The 16576-nt window shown below is 47.8% G+C and overlaps 1 protein-coding gene across 1 annotated transcript in view; it reads right to left on the bottom strand.

Annotated features, from left to right (window-relative positions):
• plxnb2b (plexin b2b) overlaps positions 1–16576 on the bottom strand; it is a 180954-nt gene that overhangs the window by 24107 nt on the left and 140271 nt on the right. The window contains exons 8-20 of the mRNA XM_036952823.2: positions 14741–14897; positions 12393–12504; positions 9904–10015; positions 9599–9700; positions 9317–9412; positions 8840–8927; positions 7872–8050; positions 7362–7510; positions 7043–7154; positions 6335–6471; positions 5812–5994; positions 3460–3568; positions 2273–2482 (exon numbers count right to left, since the gene is read on the bottom strand). Of these exons, the coding sequence (XP_036808718.2) occupies positions 2273–2482; positions 3460–3568; positions 5812–5994; positions 6335–6471; positions 7043–7154; positions 7362–7510; positions 7872–8050; positions 8840–8927; positions 9317–9412; positions 9599–9700; positions 9904–10015; positions 12393–12504; positions 14741–14897 (1746 nt within the window). The remainder of the gene's footprint in view (positions 1–2272; positions 2483–3459; positions 3569–5811; positions 5995–6334; positions 6472–7042; positions 7155–7361; positions 7511–7871; positions 8051–8839; positions 8928–9316; positions 9413–9598; positions 9701–9903; positions 10016–12392; positions 12505–14740; positions 14898–16576) is intronic.

The following is a 16576-nucleotide window of genomic DNA, read 5'->3' as shown; positions in this document are numbered from 1 at the left end:
AGTAGCTGTGTCTAAGCGGGTGAATTCAAGTCGAACCAACTAGCCTCCATCTCCCATCGAATCGTGGTATCTAAAGGGTTCCATTCCTATGCTGTGAGTTCTGAGCTACAGAGCTGTCTGTCCTCAGAAGACCCCTTCCAGAGCAAAGGGTGAGGGAACAGACTCCTAAGTCCAAAAGGACACTGACATCGGGAGGACGATCAGGGAGGTGCGCCGGAGTAGTTCGTCATCGAACAGCTGAACGGTCCACGCAGAGAATCCTCAGGGATCATCCCCACGTAATTACATCATTATATTCTGACCCATAAGAGCGGCAGTTTGTGGCAAGGCTAGGGTTAGAATAAGCATAGCTGACAAATTTACCCAAATGTATATTTCTCTTGTGTACTTTCTTTTTTCTCTCTCTTTTTAAATTCCCATTGTGGGTAACACGTGCCATAGTTTGTTGGCCCATTATACTAAGTTCTAATCAATAGCCTATAATATGTTTTGTCTATGTGTATCTTTTATCATAATTTTAGCTTTATAGTAAATAAATCTTCAACTAAGATTGTTGTGGTATGAACTCATTGGTGAGACCCGGGTCCGTGCAGAGTCACGGGCTATACGACGTTCAGAACGAGATTGGTAGAGGCAACTGGTTAATTAGCGGCTGTTGTAAAATTGATATTCTGATATTCTTTGAGTTAATTTGGGAAATAGAAACTCAATAAAAACTAGTTTTCCCATGGTGCCCCAGGTTAATGAGTTAATAATTGCTTGATTCAGTTAATCACGCAATTAGAAACTTTAATCATTCGATGAACAACAGTCGTCACATTAACTAATACAATGTCACGACACAGCCTTACTCTAAAAAGGATTCAATTGGGTATTTTTCCTCATCAATCTACACACAATACCCCATATCACATTTACATAAGTATTCAGACCCTTTACTCAGTACTTTGTTGAAGCACCTTCTCTGCAGATCCTCTCAAGATCAGGTTGGATGGGGAGTGTCGCTGCACAGTTATTTTCAGGTCTCTCTGGAGATATTAGATTGGATTCAACTCCGGGCTCTGGCTGGGCCATTTAAGGACATTCAGAGACTTGTCCCGAAGCCACTCCAGCGTTGTCCTGGCTGTGCGCTTAGGGTCGTCGTCCTGTTGGAAGGTGAACCTTCACCCTAGTCTGAGGTCCTAAGCGCTCTGGAGCAGGTTTTCATCAAGGATCGCTCTGTACCTGACTAGTCTCCCAGTTCCCTGCCATGGAAAAACATCCCCATAGCATGATGCTGCCACCGACACGCTTCACCGTAGGGATGGTGCCAGGGTTAATCCAGACGTGATGCTTGGCATTCAGGCCAAAGAGATCAATCTTGGTTTCATCAGACCAGAGAATCTTATTTCTCATGGTCTGAGGGTCCTTTAGGTGCCTTTTGTCAAACTCCAAGCGGGCTGTCATGTGCCTTTTACTGAGGAGTGGCTTCCGTCTGGCCACTCTACCATAAAGGCCTGATTGGTGGAGTGCTGCAGAGATGGTTGTCCTTCTGGAAGGTTCTCCCATCTCCACAGAGGAACTCTGGAGCTCTGTCAGAGTGTCCATTGGGTTCTTGGTCACCTCATTGACCAAGGCCATTCTCCCCCGACTGCTTAGTTTGACCGGATGGCCAGATCTAGGAAAAATCTTGGTGGTTACAAACTTTTCCATTTAAGAATGATGGAGGCCACTGTGTTCTCGGGGACCTTCAATGCTGCAGACCTTTTTTGGTACCCTTCCCCCAGATCTGTGCCTCGACACAATCCTGTCTCAGAGCTCTACGGACAATTCTTTCTACTTCGTGGCTTGGTTTTTGCTCTGACATGCACTGTCAACTGGACCTTATATAGACAGGTGGTGCCTTTCCAAATCATGTCCAATCAATTTAATTTACCACAGATGGACTCTAATCAACTTGTAGAAACATCTCAAGGATGATCAATGGAAATAGGATGCACCTGAGCTCAATTTCGAGTCTTATAGCAAAGGGTCTGAATACGTATGTAAATAAGGTACCTGTTTTTACTTTGTCATTATGGGGTATTGCGTGTAGATTGATGAGGAAAATAATGAATTTAATCCATTTTAAAACAAGGCTGTAACGTTACAAAATGTGGAAAAAGTCAAGGGGTCTGTATACTTTCTGAATGCACTGTATACTAGGTCAGCTCACATGGGCCAGGAAAATAACTCCTGGCCCAAATCAAAACACAGTCTTTTAATTTCCTCATTTCGAGTGCAACATACTCACAGTGACGATGATGATGGAGGTCTCAGTGATGATCTTCTTGGTGAGGGGGTTGAAGGCAGGGTTGGGGTGGTAGTCGAAGGGCTTGAGCTCCCTCACCCAGTTGTCCAGCTGGATGAAGGTCCTGAACACCTGGGTCTCAGAGGACCTGTTGACGGCAGGGGACAGGAACCGGAGAACCGTGTCGTTCTTATTCAGAGCCTCCTGGAGGTACTGGGGGACGATGAGAGGAGAAGGAGAGGAGGAGAGGTGAGACCCACAGAATTAAAAAGATGCCATGTGCTTTTTTTGTTTAGGGTGAGACCGCCCTGAATTCCATACTGTTCCTGTACATATACAGAGGTGAAAAACAACATAATGGCTATAGTCTTTAACCATCACACTATGCTCATTCCAAGACACATACATTTTAGAACCACTATGGGCCTACATTAAATGTTGAGCTTGAATTTGTATTGATTCAGGATCTGCCAAAGCAGCAGCTACTCTTCCTGGGGTCCAGCAACATGAAGGGTAGTTGTATACAGTTCAGAACGGCCAGAATATACCGAATATTACCATGGAAAGATTGTGATTTCAACCACACGAGGTCTTTAATAAGTCAACTTTACCAGCCACCAGTTTGTGGGGCTTCCCCTAAGACCCCAGCCTTAAGTCCCTGCCACCCAGGGAGAGAGAGAGAGGAGCAGAACAGATCAAAGCTGCTTAACCACATCATCAGCTGGAACCTTAATTCCTCTATTCAATATAGCCTCTAAATGAAATGCATAAAATTGCTGCTTATCCCGCCCAAGGCATCAGGGGGCAGGAGTCTGCGTCTGCAAAGCCCCTACAGTAGCTCTGGGTGGACTGTGTGACATTAAGTCAAACTCCCTTGATTATTTCTGGAGGAACCAGAGCTTTTTTTGATGCAATCTTCCAGGTTTAAGGAATTATGGTCTATAATGAGGCAGTAATGCAGGCCTATGGCATCTTTCTTCCTGATCACTGAAAGTTAGTTTATGGGGAGTAATTTAACCGTCCATATGTGGTTGCGACAGAGGGGTGGTTTAGGATTTAGATTTAGGGCTGAGCTGGAGTGACTGAGGTTTGATTGACATATAACCTGATACACTGCCAGCGGTGGAGAGATAGTGAAACAGAGAGGCAGAGAAAGAGAACGAGAGAGAAAGAGAGAGATGAATCCATACCTCAGTAGGAGTCATGCCGGACCACTCGTCTGCCGAGGCCTGGACCCTCATAATGGCGTTCTGGATGAGGTCAAACCCGGATCCTGTCACCACGATGGTCCTTCCACCACTGAAACAACATCACCGGAAACAAAGGGGCGAAGTGAATGGTTTTAACCCACGGAGGGTATCACATTCACATTTCATCCAACAGAAGAGATATCACATTAAATCCATTTTATCTAATTTCTACCAGCATTCCTGTGTAACCAGAGGAGAAAAACTCGAGACCACCTTTACCCCAGACACAGAGACAAGTACAAAGCTCTCCCTCGACCTCCATTTGGCAAATCTGACCATAATTCTATCCTCCTGATTCCTGCTTACAAGCTAAAACTAAAGCAGGAAGTACCAGTGACTCGGTCAATACGGAAGTGGTCAGATGACGCAGATGCTACGCTACAGGACTGTTTTGCTAGCACAGACTGGAATATGTTCCGGGATTCATCCAATGGCATTGAGGAGCATACCACCTCAGTCACCGGCTTAATCAACTCTCTCTTCATCAGCACTCATCAATAAGTGCATTGACGATGTCGTCTCCACAGTGACCGTACCATTGCAACCAGAAGCCATGGATTATAGGCAACATCCGCACCGAGCTAAAGGCTATAGCTACCTCTTTCAAGGAGCGGGACACTAAAACGGACACATATAAGAAAACCTGCTGTGGCAAACAGGCAAAGCGTTAATACAGGACTAAGATTGAATCCTACTACACCAGCTCAGACTCTTGTCGGATGTTGCAGGGCTTGAAAAATATTATAAAGGGAAACCCAGCTGCGAGCTGCCCAGTAACACGAGCATACCAGACGAGCTATATGCCTTTTATGCTTGCTTCGAGGCAAGCAACACTGAAGCATGCATGAGAGCACCAGCTGTTCCGGGCGACTGTGTGATCACGCTCTCCGTAGCCGATGTGAGCAAAACCTTTAAACAGGTCAACATTCAAAAGGTGTGGGGCCAGACAAATGACCAGGATGTGTACTCAAAGCATGCACGGACCAACTGGCATGCATGCACGGACCAAGTGTCTTCATTGACATTTTCAAACTCTCCCTGATCGAGTCTGTAATACCTACATGTTTCAAACAGACCATCATAGTCCCTGTGCCTGATCACCGACAACGATGAGACAGCCTATAGGGAGGAAGTCAAAGAATTGGCAGTTTGGTGCCAGGACAACAACCTCTCCCTCAATGTGAGAATAACAAAAGAGATGATCATTGCCTATAGGAAAAAGAGGGCCAAACAGACCCCCATTAACATCGACGAGGCTGAAGTGGAGCGGGTCGAGAGTTTCAAGTTCCTTGGTGTCCACAACTAACTATCATGGTCCAAACACACCAAGGCAGTTGTGAAGAGGGCATGACGACACCTTTTCCCCCTCAGGAGACTGAAAATATTTGGCATGGGTCCCCAGATCCTCAGAAAGTTCTACAGCTGCACCATCGAGAGCATGGACCATCGAGACCTGACTGGGTGCATCACTGCCTGGTATGGCAACTGCTCGGCATCTGACCGTAAGTTGCTACAGAGGGTACGACACTGGGACCAAGCTTCCTGACATCCCAGACCTCTATACCAGGTGGTGTCAGAGGAAGGCCCAAAAAATTGTCAAAGACTCCAGTAACCCAAGTCATAGACTGTTCTCTCTGTTACCGCACGGCAAGCGATACCAAGTCTAGGACCGAAAGGCTCCTTAACAGCTTCTACCCCCAAGCTATAAGACAACTGAACAATTAATGAAATTGCCACCCGGACTATTAATATTGTTTTTACACTGCTGCTACTCGCTGATATTATCTATACATTGTCACTTTACAAATTACCTCAACTAATCTGTACCCCCTGTATAGCGCCTCATTATTGTTATTGATATGTCATTTTCTTGTGTTACTTGTTATTATAAAAAAAAATGTTTTACTTCAGTTAATTTAGTCAATATTTTCTTAACTCTATTTCTTGAACTGCATTGTTGGTTACGGGCTTGTAAGTAAGCATTTCATGGTAAGGTCTACACATTTAACTGTCCATATGTGGTGGAAGGACCATCGGTGGATGGGACAAATTCTGACTTGACATTGATTTGATTTGACATTGATGCTACAAACTGTTGTCAGGAGAGGGAGCCAGGTGTGTTGGAAATTGAATGCCATTAAACTACACTAGGGAAGCTTTCATTGTCTTACGACAGGTGGCATCATTCTAACGGATCACGTCTCAGTGCAGATGGAGTTGTCTTGCTAGTTGATGTGAGACAAAGTGGAAGCCTCTATAATAGCTTCTTGTCTCTAGAGGTCTGATACTCACCACACAAAGCTTCCCTTGGGGTGGTGGTCCAGGATAGTGGGGTTCTCCCAGAACTGGAAGGCTGTGGGGACGGCCGTGGTGGTGTTCTTCCCATACTTTACCGTGACCATGAGCAGGTCAGAGGGGACCTTGTCTGCCCGGTACTCTCCCATCCTGCAGGTGATGTTCGCACCGAAAGTCTCCCTGCAGACAAGGACACAGCCAGGGACATAGTCAGCCAGGGACACAGACCACTCAGAACTAGGGGTCAACAGGGGTCACGGTGCACAGGAGACTAACATGGCAGAACCACGACAGCTAGGTAATTAAAGAAAATCATGGGCAAATTTGAAATGAAGGTATTTTTCAATACATCAACCCTGCTTGCTAGATCTGTACACACTAATGCTTAAAGCACCTGTTATTTTGCACGTTGTCATGCCAAAGGGTTGGCTGAAGTGAAATAATCTGCAGGTGACCAGTGACCAGACCACCGCAACCTTGCCTAATACTAGTTCCTTTCCCAGGATGCAGCAGTACTTACACAGTGCACACCACCCCGCCGACGGTGACACTGACGTCCTCCCTGGTGGCTGTGTCCAGGTTGGAGCCAGAGATGGTGATGACCATGCCCCCGGCCTTGGAGCCCCTGTCGGGGTGAACCGAGCTGGCTATGGGGTCCTGGAGGATCATGTAAGAAAACACGCCCTGTCATCCTATTCATGTCTCATTTCTTCCCCCACAAGGCTTTCAAAATGCACACACACACACACACACACCCACCCAACCCCACACGCATTTCCTTCAATTTGCTGAGTAAACAGTTAGGCGGAGCGGTCCCCTGTGGGGAAGCTTTAGCCGTGTGAGATATAAAGGTAGACAGTCAAATTGCTCCAGCGTACCCTGTTAAGGCACCAGAGGAAATGGAAGCGGCATATCGCACATTCTAAAATAATACACACAACTATAATATACAAAACTCAATTTCGTCTTATCATTCTGGGCATTACCTGCCGGTGTAATGTGGCAGTATCAGAGTAGTTTATTCACAGAACATTATTACACTTAAATGTCATGCCCTTCATGCGTACTGATAAAGGGGCTCTTTAATACAGCGTCTGCATAGCTGGGAAATTGAAAATAAAACAATGGCGATAACATAACCAAATCAGGTAGACACTTCATGAGTCCGCCCTCCCATCCAGAAGTGTAGGACTGTGATTGAAGTGAAGACATGCGGTAGGTTAGCTACCCGGTATGTGAAGAAAACGGAGGACGTTCCTCTCTTCCCTCCCTCCAGCTCCACCTCCACCGGCCCCCAGTTGGTGCTCAGCGGGTCCAAGGGGCCGATCTCGCACACCACACTAGAGACCCGGGAGGAAGGAAGACATTTTCGAGGGCTCGTGTACATTTGGGTAGGCCACAGTATACGACAGAACACACAACGCGCCACGGTACAACCCCTTCTGTCGCCCATCTACACACACTCAGAGGCTGCGGGTGTGTCCCGTGGAGCGCTGGTCTAAAGCAGTGCACTATAAAGGGAATAGGGGGCCATTTGGTGTGTTTACCTGGTGGAGACGGCGTATCTGTCCTCCTGGTGTATGCAGGGGACCCCCACCACACTGACGGCCTTGATGTCATCCTTGTGGATGCCCAGGTTGGAGCCCTTGATGGTGACAGAGATGCCCCCCTTCACGGGTCCGTAGCGAGGGATGATCTGAGAGGGGGATTGGGGAACAGGTTTAAGATGGCAGGCTTAGCGGTTACTATGCAGTACCCGGCCACTTTTGGATGAAAGTGTACACAGTCGTTTGCAGAGTAGCACCTTGAAATAAGACACAAACTCGTCTGTGAAAGACTGTGTTCGAGACTGTAGCCCAGCCTTTAGAATTGACAATTGATCAGAGGCGCCCCTTTCGCGTGTGGGCATTCGACAGCCATTGAACAGACCTCATTGTCAGTAGCTACTGGGGGATGAAATAAGACCAATCATCGAAGTGAACATCAAAATGTCTAGTCAGTCGGTGATAATCAATAGTCGATTTTGTTGCAGGTTCAAAGACAGGTGTGTTACTCACGTCAGTGATTTGTGGGTCAGGGCACTCGGTGTCCTGCGGGTCCTCTGTGGCCTGGTCAATACACAGCTTCTCATAGACGCACGACTTTCTCTTGGTGCACCACACGCAACTGTACTTAGGAGCAGCGTTCTTACACAGGCTGCAATCCTCCCGGCCCAGTGAGCAGTTATATAGGGTCACTGTGAAGGAAGAGGAGAGCCGTAGAATACTAGGGACTATTCTGTCATTTCATTTGCATGACACTGGGCCATCAGTAGTACAACGGTGGTTTTGGACTAATTCACTTAGACGATGGCAAAGATTATGTCGGTAAATGTGTCAATGTATTAATGTATCACTTTGCCAAATAAGGCTTCCCCAATTGTCGTTTCATGTCCACACATCCCTTTGGGATGTTGTAAACAGCAGTGGTGTACAGTATTTAAGTACAAATTCGTTTTTTGGGGGTATCTGTACTTTACTTCAGTGTTTATATTTTTGACAGCTTCTACTTTTACATCACTACTTTCCTAAAGAAAATAATGTACTTTTTACTGCATACATTTTCCCTGACACCCAAAAGTACTCGTTACATATTGAATGCTTAGCTATACAGGAAAATGGTCAAGAGAACATCCCTGGTCATCTACTGACTCTGATCTGGCAGACTCACTAAACACACATGCTTCATTTGTAAATTATGTTATCAATTAAATAAAAGATTATAAATTATTAAAAAAACAAGAAAAATGTGCTGTCTGGTTTGTTTAATATAATGAATGTGAAATGATTTATGCTTTTACTTTTGATACTTAAGTATATTTAAAACCAAATACTTCTAGATTTTTTTACTCAAGTAGTATTTTACTGGGTGACTTTCACTTTTACTTGAGTCATTTTCTATTAAGGCATCTTTACTTACAACGAGGACAATTGGGTACTTTTCCACCTCGGGTCAACACGGTTGGATATTTGCATGTACCACTTACCATTCAGCGTGCTGTCTATCTTCCTGCCCGTCTCTTTGTCCTTCACGTAGAACAGAACGTTGGTTTCCTGTGACTTGTCGAAGGAAAACTAGAGACGGGAACACAAACGACCTATTAATCCAGTGATTAATGACACATCTCCAAAATATGCCAGAGAAAAGTTATCTTCGTGACTTATACACTTCGGCAACCATTCAGAAACAGCAGAAGATGTGGGAATAAGTATCTGTACCGTTTCAAAGACGCTTTCCAATCACAGAAAACGCACAGTTTGAGGATATAAAAAAAAATTAAAGTGGGGTTTTTGTCCATGGGGGGGTGCTATAATATCAAACTGACTGACACAAACCAGGTAAAGTGACCATACATTACAACATCCCGACCAAGCAACACCTTATGAACCCTTCACCCCTTCAAGACAGAGTGAAGTGAAAGCTACTATTGACAGGTGTGGGTCAATAAGCAGTTCTGACGCACATTAAAACCGCTGAAACTGTAGAAGGGCCCGTCTTCAGACCTGACGTCCTCCTTCAAGTTCCTCATCAGCTCCGTGCCGATGGTGAATGTCCGGTCCTGCGGAGGAGGAGAGGGTTAGTTGTGTACATGCTCAGGAACAAAAAGGTTCTACTCAACGTGACTATGGTCGGATTCACCACTAACTAGTCCCCGCTGTTCTTCTGAACTTCCATAGATTCTAGGAGTGTCTAAATGTAAACCTAATATAACAGCGATATCAAATATTTAAAACATGTCATTTACCTGGTACACATCCAGATTGATGCCCTCGAAGCTGATGGTGGTTTTGAACCCGACAGGAATGAGCACAGGGTCAGGGTTTTCAAACTGGGGACACCTCGCTCCCTAAACAGAGACAAAAAATGAAATGCCAATTTCAGAAATGAACATGTCAGAGCAATTGCATTTTTGAACTTCGGCAGACAAACTCTCATCCAGACGGATCACTTGTCAGCTCTCTGACGGATCTGTTGACTTGCACATTGACATGCCATGCAAAGGCTCTAACGAACCGTGATGCATTTGAACCTGTTTAACGGAGCACCTACCTGTCTGTGTTTGATGATCTGAGGGCCCGACACTGTACCATCCACGTCCTGGCAGGTGTGGTCCTGTGTGTTCCACTGGCAGCCCCATGGACTGGCCACACACGACATGCACCTAGGACACACGCCCACAGCCGGGAGGCGCACTCAATTAAAAAAACTGTGACAGTATTCCTGTAGCTGTACCCATGTTGTTGATGGTAAACATGTCTCTCCACCTTAAACAAAGCTCATTTATCACGTGCTTTTCCTCCGGGTGAAAAAACAACACAGGAAGCAGCCACGGAAGAAAACACATATGTTGGAGATGGACTTGTATTTCTTGATGAATGAAAAAGGAAACTGAAGTCATTTCCTGCAGGTTGGTAATAAAAAAAAAGGTCAGAATGCAGGAGATGCATTCAATCCCAGTATCATGAATCACCGTTTACCCACAGGAGCAGAACCCTTCACCTTGTTCACATGCTGATATTCCTTTCCATCAAAGTTGTCAGCACAATGAGCCCAGATAGTGAGGTACAGAGAGTGGGGTAGAGAGAGTGGAATAGAGAGAGTGGAGTACAGAGAGTGAAGTAGAGAGAGTGGAATAGAGAGAGTGGAATACAGAGAGTGAGGTAGAGAGAGTGGGGTAGAGAGAGTGCAGTACAGAGAGTGGGGTAGATAGAGTGGGGTAGAGAGAGTGCAGTACAGAGAGTGAGGTAGAGAGAGTGGGGTAGAGAGAGTGCAGTACAGAGAGTGGGGTAGAGAGAGTGGGGTAGAGAGAGTGCAGTACAGAGAGTGAGGTAGAGAGAGTGGGGTAGAGAGAGTGCAGTACAGAGAGTGGGGTAGAGAGTGCAGTACAGAGAGTTGGGTAGAGAGAGTGGGGTAGAGAGAGTGCAGTACAGAGAGTGGGGAAGAGAGAGTGGGGTAGAGAGCGAGTGCAGTACAGCGAGTGGGGTAGAGAGAGTGGGGTAGAGAGAGTGCAGTACAGAGAGTGGGGTATTGAGAGTGGAGTACAGAGAGTGGGGTAGAGAGAGTGGAGTAGAGAGAGTGGAGTAGAGAGAGTGGGGTAGAGAGAGTGGGGTAGAGAAAGTACAGTACAGAGAGTGGAGTACAGAGAGTGGGGTAGAGAGAGTGGGGGAGAGAGAGTGGGGGAGAGAGTGTGGGGTAGAGAGAGTGGGGTACAGAGAGTGGGTAGAGAGAGTGCAGTACAGAGAGTGGGGTAGAGAGAGTGGAGTAGAGAGAGTGGGGTAGAGAAAGTACAGTACAGAGAGTGGAGTACAGAGAGTGGGGTAGAGAGAGTGGGGGAGAGAGAGTGGGGGAGAGAGTGTGGGGTAGAGAGAGTGGGGTACAGAGAGTGGGTAGAGAGAGTGCAGTACAGAGAGTGGGGTAGAGAGAGTGGAGTAGAGAGAGTGGAGCAGAGAGAGTGGGGAAGAGAGAGTGGGGTAGAGAGTGTGCAGTACGGAGAGTGGGGTAGAGAGAGTGGAGTACAGAGAGTGGGGACGAGAGAGTGGAGTACAGAGAGTGGGGGAGAGAGTGTGGGGTAGAGAGAGTGGGGTACAGAGAGTGGGTAGAGAGAGTGCAGTACAGAGAGTGGGGTAGAGAGAGTGGGGTAGAGAGAGTGCAGTACAGAGAGTGGGGTAGATAGAGAGAGGTAGAGAGAGTGGGGTAGAGAGAGTGGGGTAGAGAGAGTGGGGTAGAGAGAGTGCAGTACAGAGAGTGGGGTAGAGAGAGTGCAGTACAGACAGTGGGGAAGAGAGAGTGCAGTACAGAGAGTGAGGTAGAAAGAGTGGGGTAGAGAGAGTGCAGTACAGCGAGTGGGGTAGAGAGAGTGGAGTAGAGAGAGTGGGGTAGAGAGAGTGCAGTACAGAGAGTGGGGTTGAGAGAGTGGGGTAGAGAGAGTGCAGTACAGAGAGTGGGGAAGAGAGTGGGGTAGAGAGAGTGCGGTAGAGAGAGTGCAGTACAGAGAGTGGGGTAGAGAGAGTGGAGTAGAGAGAGTGGGGTAGAGAGAGTGGGGTAGAGAGAATGCAGTACAGAGATTGGGGTAGAGAGAGTGCGGTACAGAGAGTGGGGTAGAGAGAGTGCAGTACAGAGAGTAGGGTAGAGAGAGTGGAGTAGAGAGAGTGGGGTAGAGAGAGTGCAGTACAGAGAGTAGGGTAGAGAGAGTGGGGTAGAGTGAGTGCGGTACAGAGAGTGGGGTAGAGAGAGTGCAGTACAGAGAGAGTGCGGTACAGAGAGTGGGGTAGAGAGAGTGCAGTACAGAGAGTAGGGTAGAGAGAGTGGGGTAGAGAGAGTGCAGTACAGAGAGTAGGGTAGAGAGAGTGGGGTAGAGAGAGTGCAGTACAGAGAGTAGGGTAGAGAGAGTGCGGTACAGAGAGTGGGGTAGAGAGAGTGCAGTACAGAGAGTAGGGTAGAGAGAGTGGGGTAGAGAGAGTGCAGTACAGAGAGTAGGGTAGAGAGAGTGCAGTACAGAGAGTAGGGTAGAGAGAGTGCAGTACAGAGAGTTAACTCACGGTGTGTTTTCTGCTTTCCTCACAGTGGCTGAACAGTTGTAGAACTTGAACTCTCTGGTGGCCAGCTCCACCGACTCGTTCACAAAGATCTTAATGGGTACCGCCACGAAATCTACGGGCGCAGAGAGGCACAAAGAAGAGCAGAGAGGAACAGAGAGGAGCAGAGAGGAGCAGAGAGGCACAAAGAGGAGCAGAGAGGAACAGACACGAGCAGAGAGGAGCAGAGAGGAACAGACAGGAGCATAGAAGCACAAAGAGGAGCAGAGAGAAGCAGAGAAGAGCAGGGAGGAACAGAGAGGAGCAGAGAGGAACAGACAGGAGCAGAGAGGAACAGACAGGAGCATAGAAGCACAAAGAGGAGCAGAGAGAAGCAGAGAAGAGCAGGGAGGAACAGAGAGGAGCAGAGAGGAACAGACAGGAGCATAGAAGCACAAAGAGGAGCAGAGAGAAGCAGAGAAGAGCAGGGAGGAACAGAGAGGAGCAGAGAGAAACAGACAGGAGCAGAGAGGAGCAGAGAGGAACAGACAGAAGCAGAGATGAGCAGAGAGGAACAGAGAGGAGCAGAGAGGCGCAGACAGGAGCAGAGAGGAACAGACAGGAGCAGAGAGGAACAGAGAGGAGCAGAGAGGAACAGACAGGAGCAGAGAGGAACAAAGAGGAACAGACAGGAGCAGAGAGGAACAGACAGGATCAGAGAGGAACAGACAGGAGCAGAGAGGAGCAGAGAGGAGCAGAGAGGAACAGACAGGAGCAGAGAGGAACAAAGAGGACCAGACAGGAGCAGAGAGGAACAGAGAGGAACAGACAGGAGCAGAGAGGAACAGAGAGGAGCAGAGAGGAACAGAGAGGAGCAGAGAGGAACAGACAGGAGCAGAGAGGAACAGACAGGAGCAGAGAGGAACAGACAGGAGCAGAGAGGAACAGGCAGGAGCAGAGAGGAACAGAGAGGAGCAGAGAGGAACAGAGAGGAACAGACAGGAGCAGACAGGAGCAGAGAGGAACAGACGGGAGCAGAGAGGCACAAAGAGGGGACGAGAGGAACAGACAGGAGCAGAGAGGCACAAAGAGGAGCAGAGAGGAACAGACAAGAGCAGAGAGGAGCAGAGAGGAACAGACAGGAGCAGAGAGGAACAGACAGGAGCAGAGAGGAGCAGAGAGGAACAGACAGGAGCAGACAGGAGCAGAGAGGAAAGACAGGAGCAGAGAGGAGCAGACAGGAGAAGAGAGGAACAGACAGGAGCAGAGAGGAACAGACAGGAGCAGAGAGGAACAAAGAGGAACAGACAGGAGCAGAGAGGAACAGAGAGGAACAGACAGGAGCAGAGAGGAACAAACAGGAGCAGAGAGGAGCAGAGAGGAACAGACAGGAGCAGAGAGGAACAAAGAGGACCAGACAGGAGCAGAGAGGAACAGAGAAGAACAGACAGGAGCAGAGAGGAACAGAGAGGAGCAGAGAGGAACAGAGAGGAGCAGAGAGGAACAGACAGGAGCAGAGAGGAACAGACAGGAGCAGAGAGGAACAGACAGGAGCAGAGAGGAACAGACAGGAGCAGAGAGGAACAGAGAGGAGCAGAGAGGAACAGAGAGGAACAGACAGGAGCAGAGAGGTACAGAGAGGAACAGACGGGAGCAGAGGCACAAAGAGGAGCAGAGAGGAACAGACAAGAGCAGAGAGGAGCAGAGAGGAACAGACAGGAGCAGAGAGGAACAGACAGGAGCAGAGAGGAGCAGAGAGGAACATACAGGAGCAGACAGGAGCAGAGAGGAACAGACAGGAGCAGAGAGGAGCAGACAGGAGCAGAGAGGAACAGACAGGAGCAGAGAGGAACAGACAGGAGCAGACAGGAGCAGAGAGGAACAGAGAGGAGCAGAGAGGAACAGACAGGAGCAGAGAGGAGCAGACAGGAGCAGAGAGGAACAGACAGGAGCAGAGAGGAACAGACAGGAGCAGAGAGGAACAGAGAGGAGCAGAGTGTCCTTGTGATTGGTGAAGATACAGGTTGCTGTGATATCCAAATAACATACAGAGCTCAGTGAGATATAGCTATATAGGGCCAGGAGTATTTCCTGACTACATGACCTGACAAGGAAATACTCTGGTCCATAGGTAGTTACAGCCAACACTCTTAGAAAAAGTGGTTCCTCTGTGGAAAGGGTTCTTGATGAAACTCAAAAGGGTTCTACCTAGTACCAAAAATAGTTATTCAAGGGGTTCTCCTATGGGGACAGACAAAGAACCCTTTTAGGTTCTAGATAGCACCTTTTTGTCTCTGAGTGTAAACCCAGGGCCCTGAGTTTTCCCGGTCAGGAAAAACTCCTGACCCGTACTACAGTGAGTGTGGTCCTACCCTGGTGTTCAGGTGTAGATGGTAAAGAGACAGGGTTGGGCAGGGCACAGGTGACCTGGCCAGAGGCCATGGTAGCCTCACTCATATAGGAGGGAAACACACAGTGCAGACGGTCTGCCTGCCCGACGGAGGGGAGGGAGGGCACGTTGATCTCCACCTGAGAGAGAGAGACACGGGAGAGAGAAATGAAGGAAAACCGAGAGGGAGAGAAACAGAGAGAGAGAAAGGAGAGCAAGGAATGAAAGAGAGAGAGAAAGAAAGCAAGGAATGAAAACAGAGAAAGAGAGAGAGAAACAGAGAGATAAACAGAGAGAGAGGGGAGAGAGAGAAAGGAAGGAAAACAGAGAAAGAGAGAGAGAAACAGAGAAGGATAAACAGAGAGAGAGAAAGGAGAGCAAGGGAGAGAGAGAGAGAGAAAGGAGAGAGAGAGAGATAAACAGATAGAGAGAAAGGAGAGAGAGAGAGAGAGGGTGGAGAGAGAGATAATGAGAGAGAAACAGAGAGAGGGTAGAGAGAGAGAGAGAGAGAGAGAGAAACAGAGAGAGAGAAAGGAGAGCGAGAGAGAGAGAGAGAGAGAGATAAACAGAGAGAGAAAGGAGAGAGAGAGAGAGAGCAAGAGAGAGAGAGAGAGAGAGAAAGGAGAGAGAGAGAGAGAGGGTAGAGACAGAGACAGACAGAGGGTAGAGAGAGAGAGAGGGTAGATAGAGAGAGAGAGGGTAGAGAGAGAGAGAGAGATAAACAGATAGAGAGAAAGGAGAGAGAGAAAGAGAGAGAGGGTAGAGAAACAGAGAGATGGTAGAGAGAAACAGAGAGAGGGTAGAGAGAAACAGAAAGAGGGTAGAGAAACAGAGAGAGGGTAGAGAAACAGAGAGAGGGTAGAGAGAAACAGAGGGAGGGTAGAGAGAAACAAAGAGAGGGTAGAGAGAAACAGAGAGAGGGTAGAGAGAAACAGAGAGAGGGTAGAGAAACAGAGAGAGGTAGAGAGAAAAAGAGAGAGGGTAGAGAGAAACAGAGAGAGGGTAGAGAGAAACAAAGAGAGGGTAGAGAGAAACAGAGAGAGGGTAGAGAGAAACAGAGAGTGTAGAGAAACAGAGAGAGGGTAGAGAGAAACAGAGAGAGGGTAGAGAAACAGAGAGATGGTAGAGAGAAATAGAGAGAGGGTAGAGAAACAGAGAGAGGGTAGAGAGAAACAGAGAGAGGGTAGAGAGAAATAGAGAGGGTAGAGAGAAACAGAGAGGGTAGAGAAACAGAGAGAGGGTAGAGAGAAACAGAGAGAGGGTAGAGAGAAACAGAGAGAGGGTAGAGACAGAGAATGAGAGAGAAACAGACAGAGGGTAGAGAGAGAGAGGGTAGATAGAGAGAGAGAGGGTAGAGAGAGGGTAGAGAGAGAGATAAACAGATAGAGAAAGGAGAGAGAGAGAGAGGGGGTTGAGAGAGAGAGTGGGTAGATAGAGAGAGAGGGTAGAGAGAGAGAGAGAGAAAGAGAGATAAACAGATAGAGAGAAAGGAGATAGAGAGAGAGAGAGAGAGAGAGAGAGAGAGAGAGAAAGGAGAGAGGGAGAGAGGGTAGAGAGGGTAGAGAAACAGAGAGAGGGTAGAGAGAAACAGAGAGGTTAGAGAAACAGAGAGAGGGTAGAGGGAAACAGAGAGAGGGTAGAGAAACAGAGAGAGAGAGAGAGGGTAGAGAGAGAGAGAATGAGAGAGAAACAGAGAGAGGGTAGAGAAAGACAGAGAGAGAGAGAGAGGGTAGAGAGAGAGAGAGAGGGTAGAGAAACAGAGAGAGGGTAGAGAGAAACAGAGAGATGGTAGAGAAACAGAGAGAGGGTAGAGAGAAAC

Source organism: Oncorhynchus mykiss, chromosome 2 (assembly GCF_057628025.1).
Source record: "Oncorhynchus mykiss isolate SJ-2025 chromosome 2, ASM5762802v1, whole genome shotgun sequence".
Taxonomy (NCBI): Eukaryota; Metazoa; Chordata; class Actinopteri; order Salmoniformes; family Salmonidae; genus Oncorhynchus; species Oncorhynchus mykiss.
Note: the sequence above shows the minus strand (reverse complement) of the source record. Positions and strands in the feature narration are given on the sequence as shown.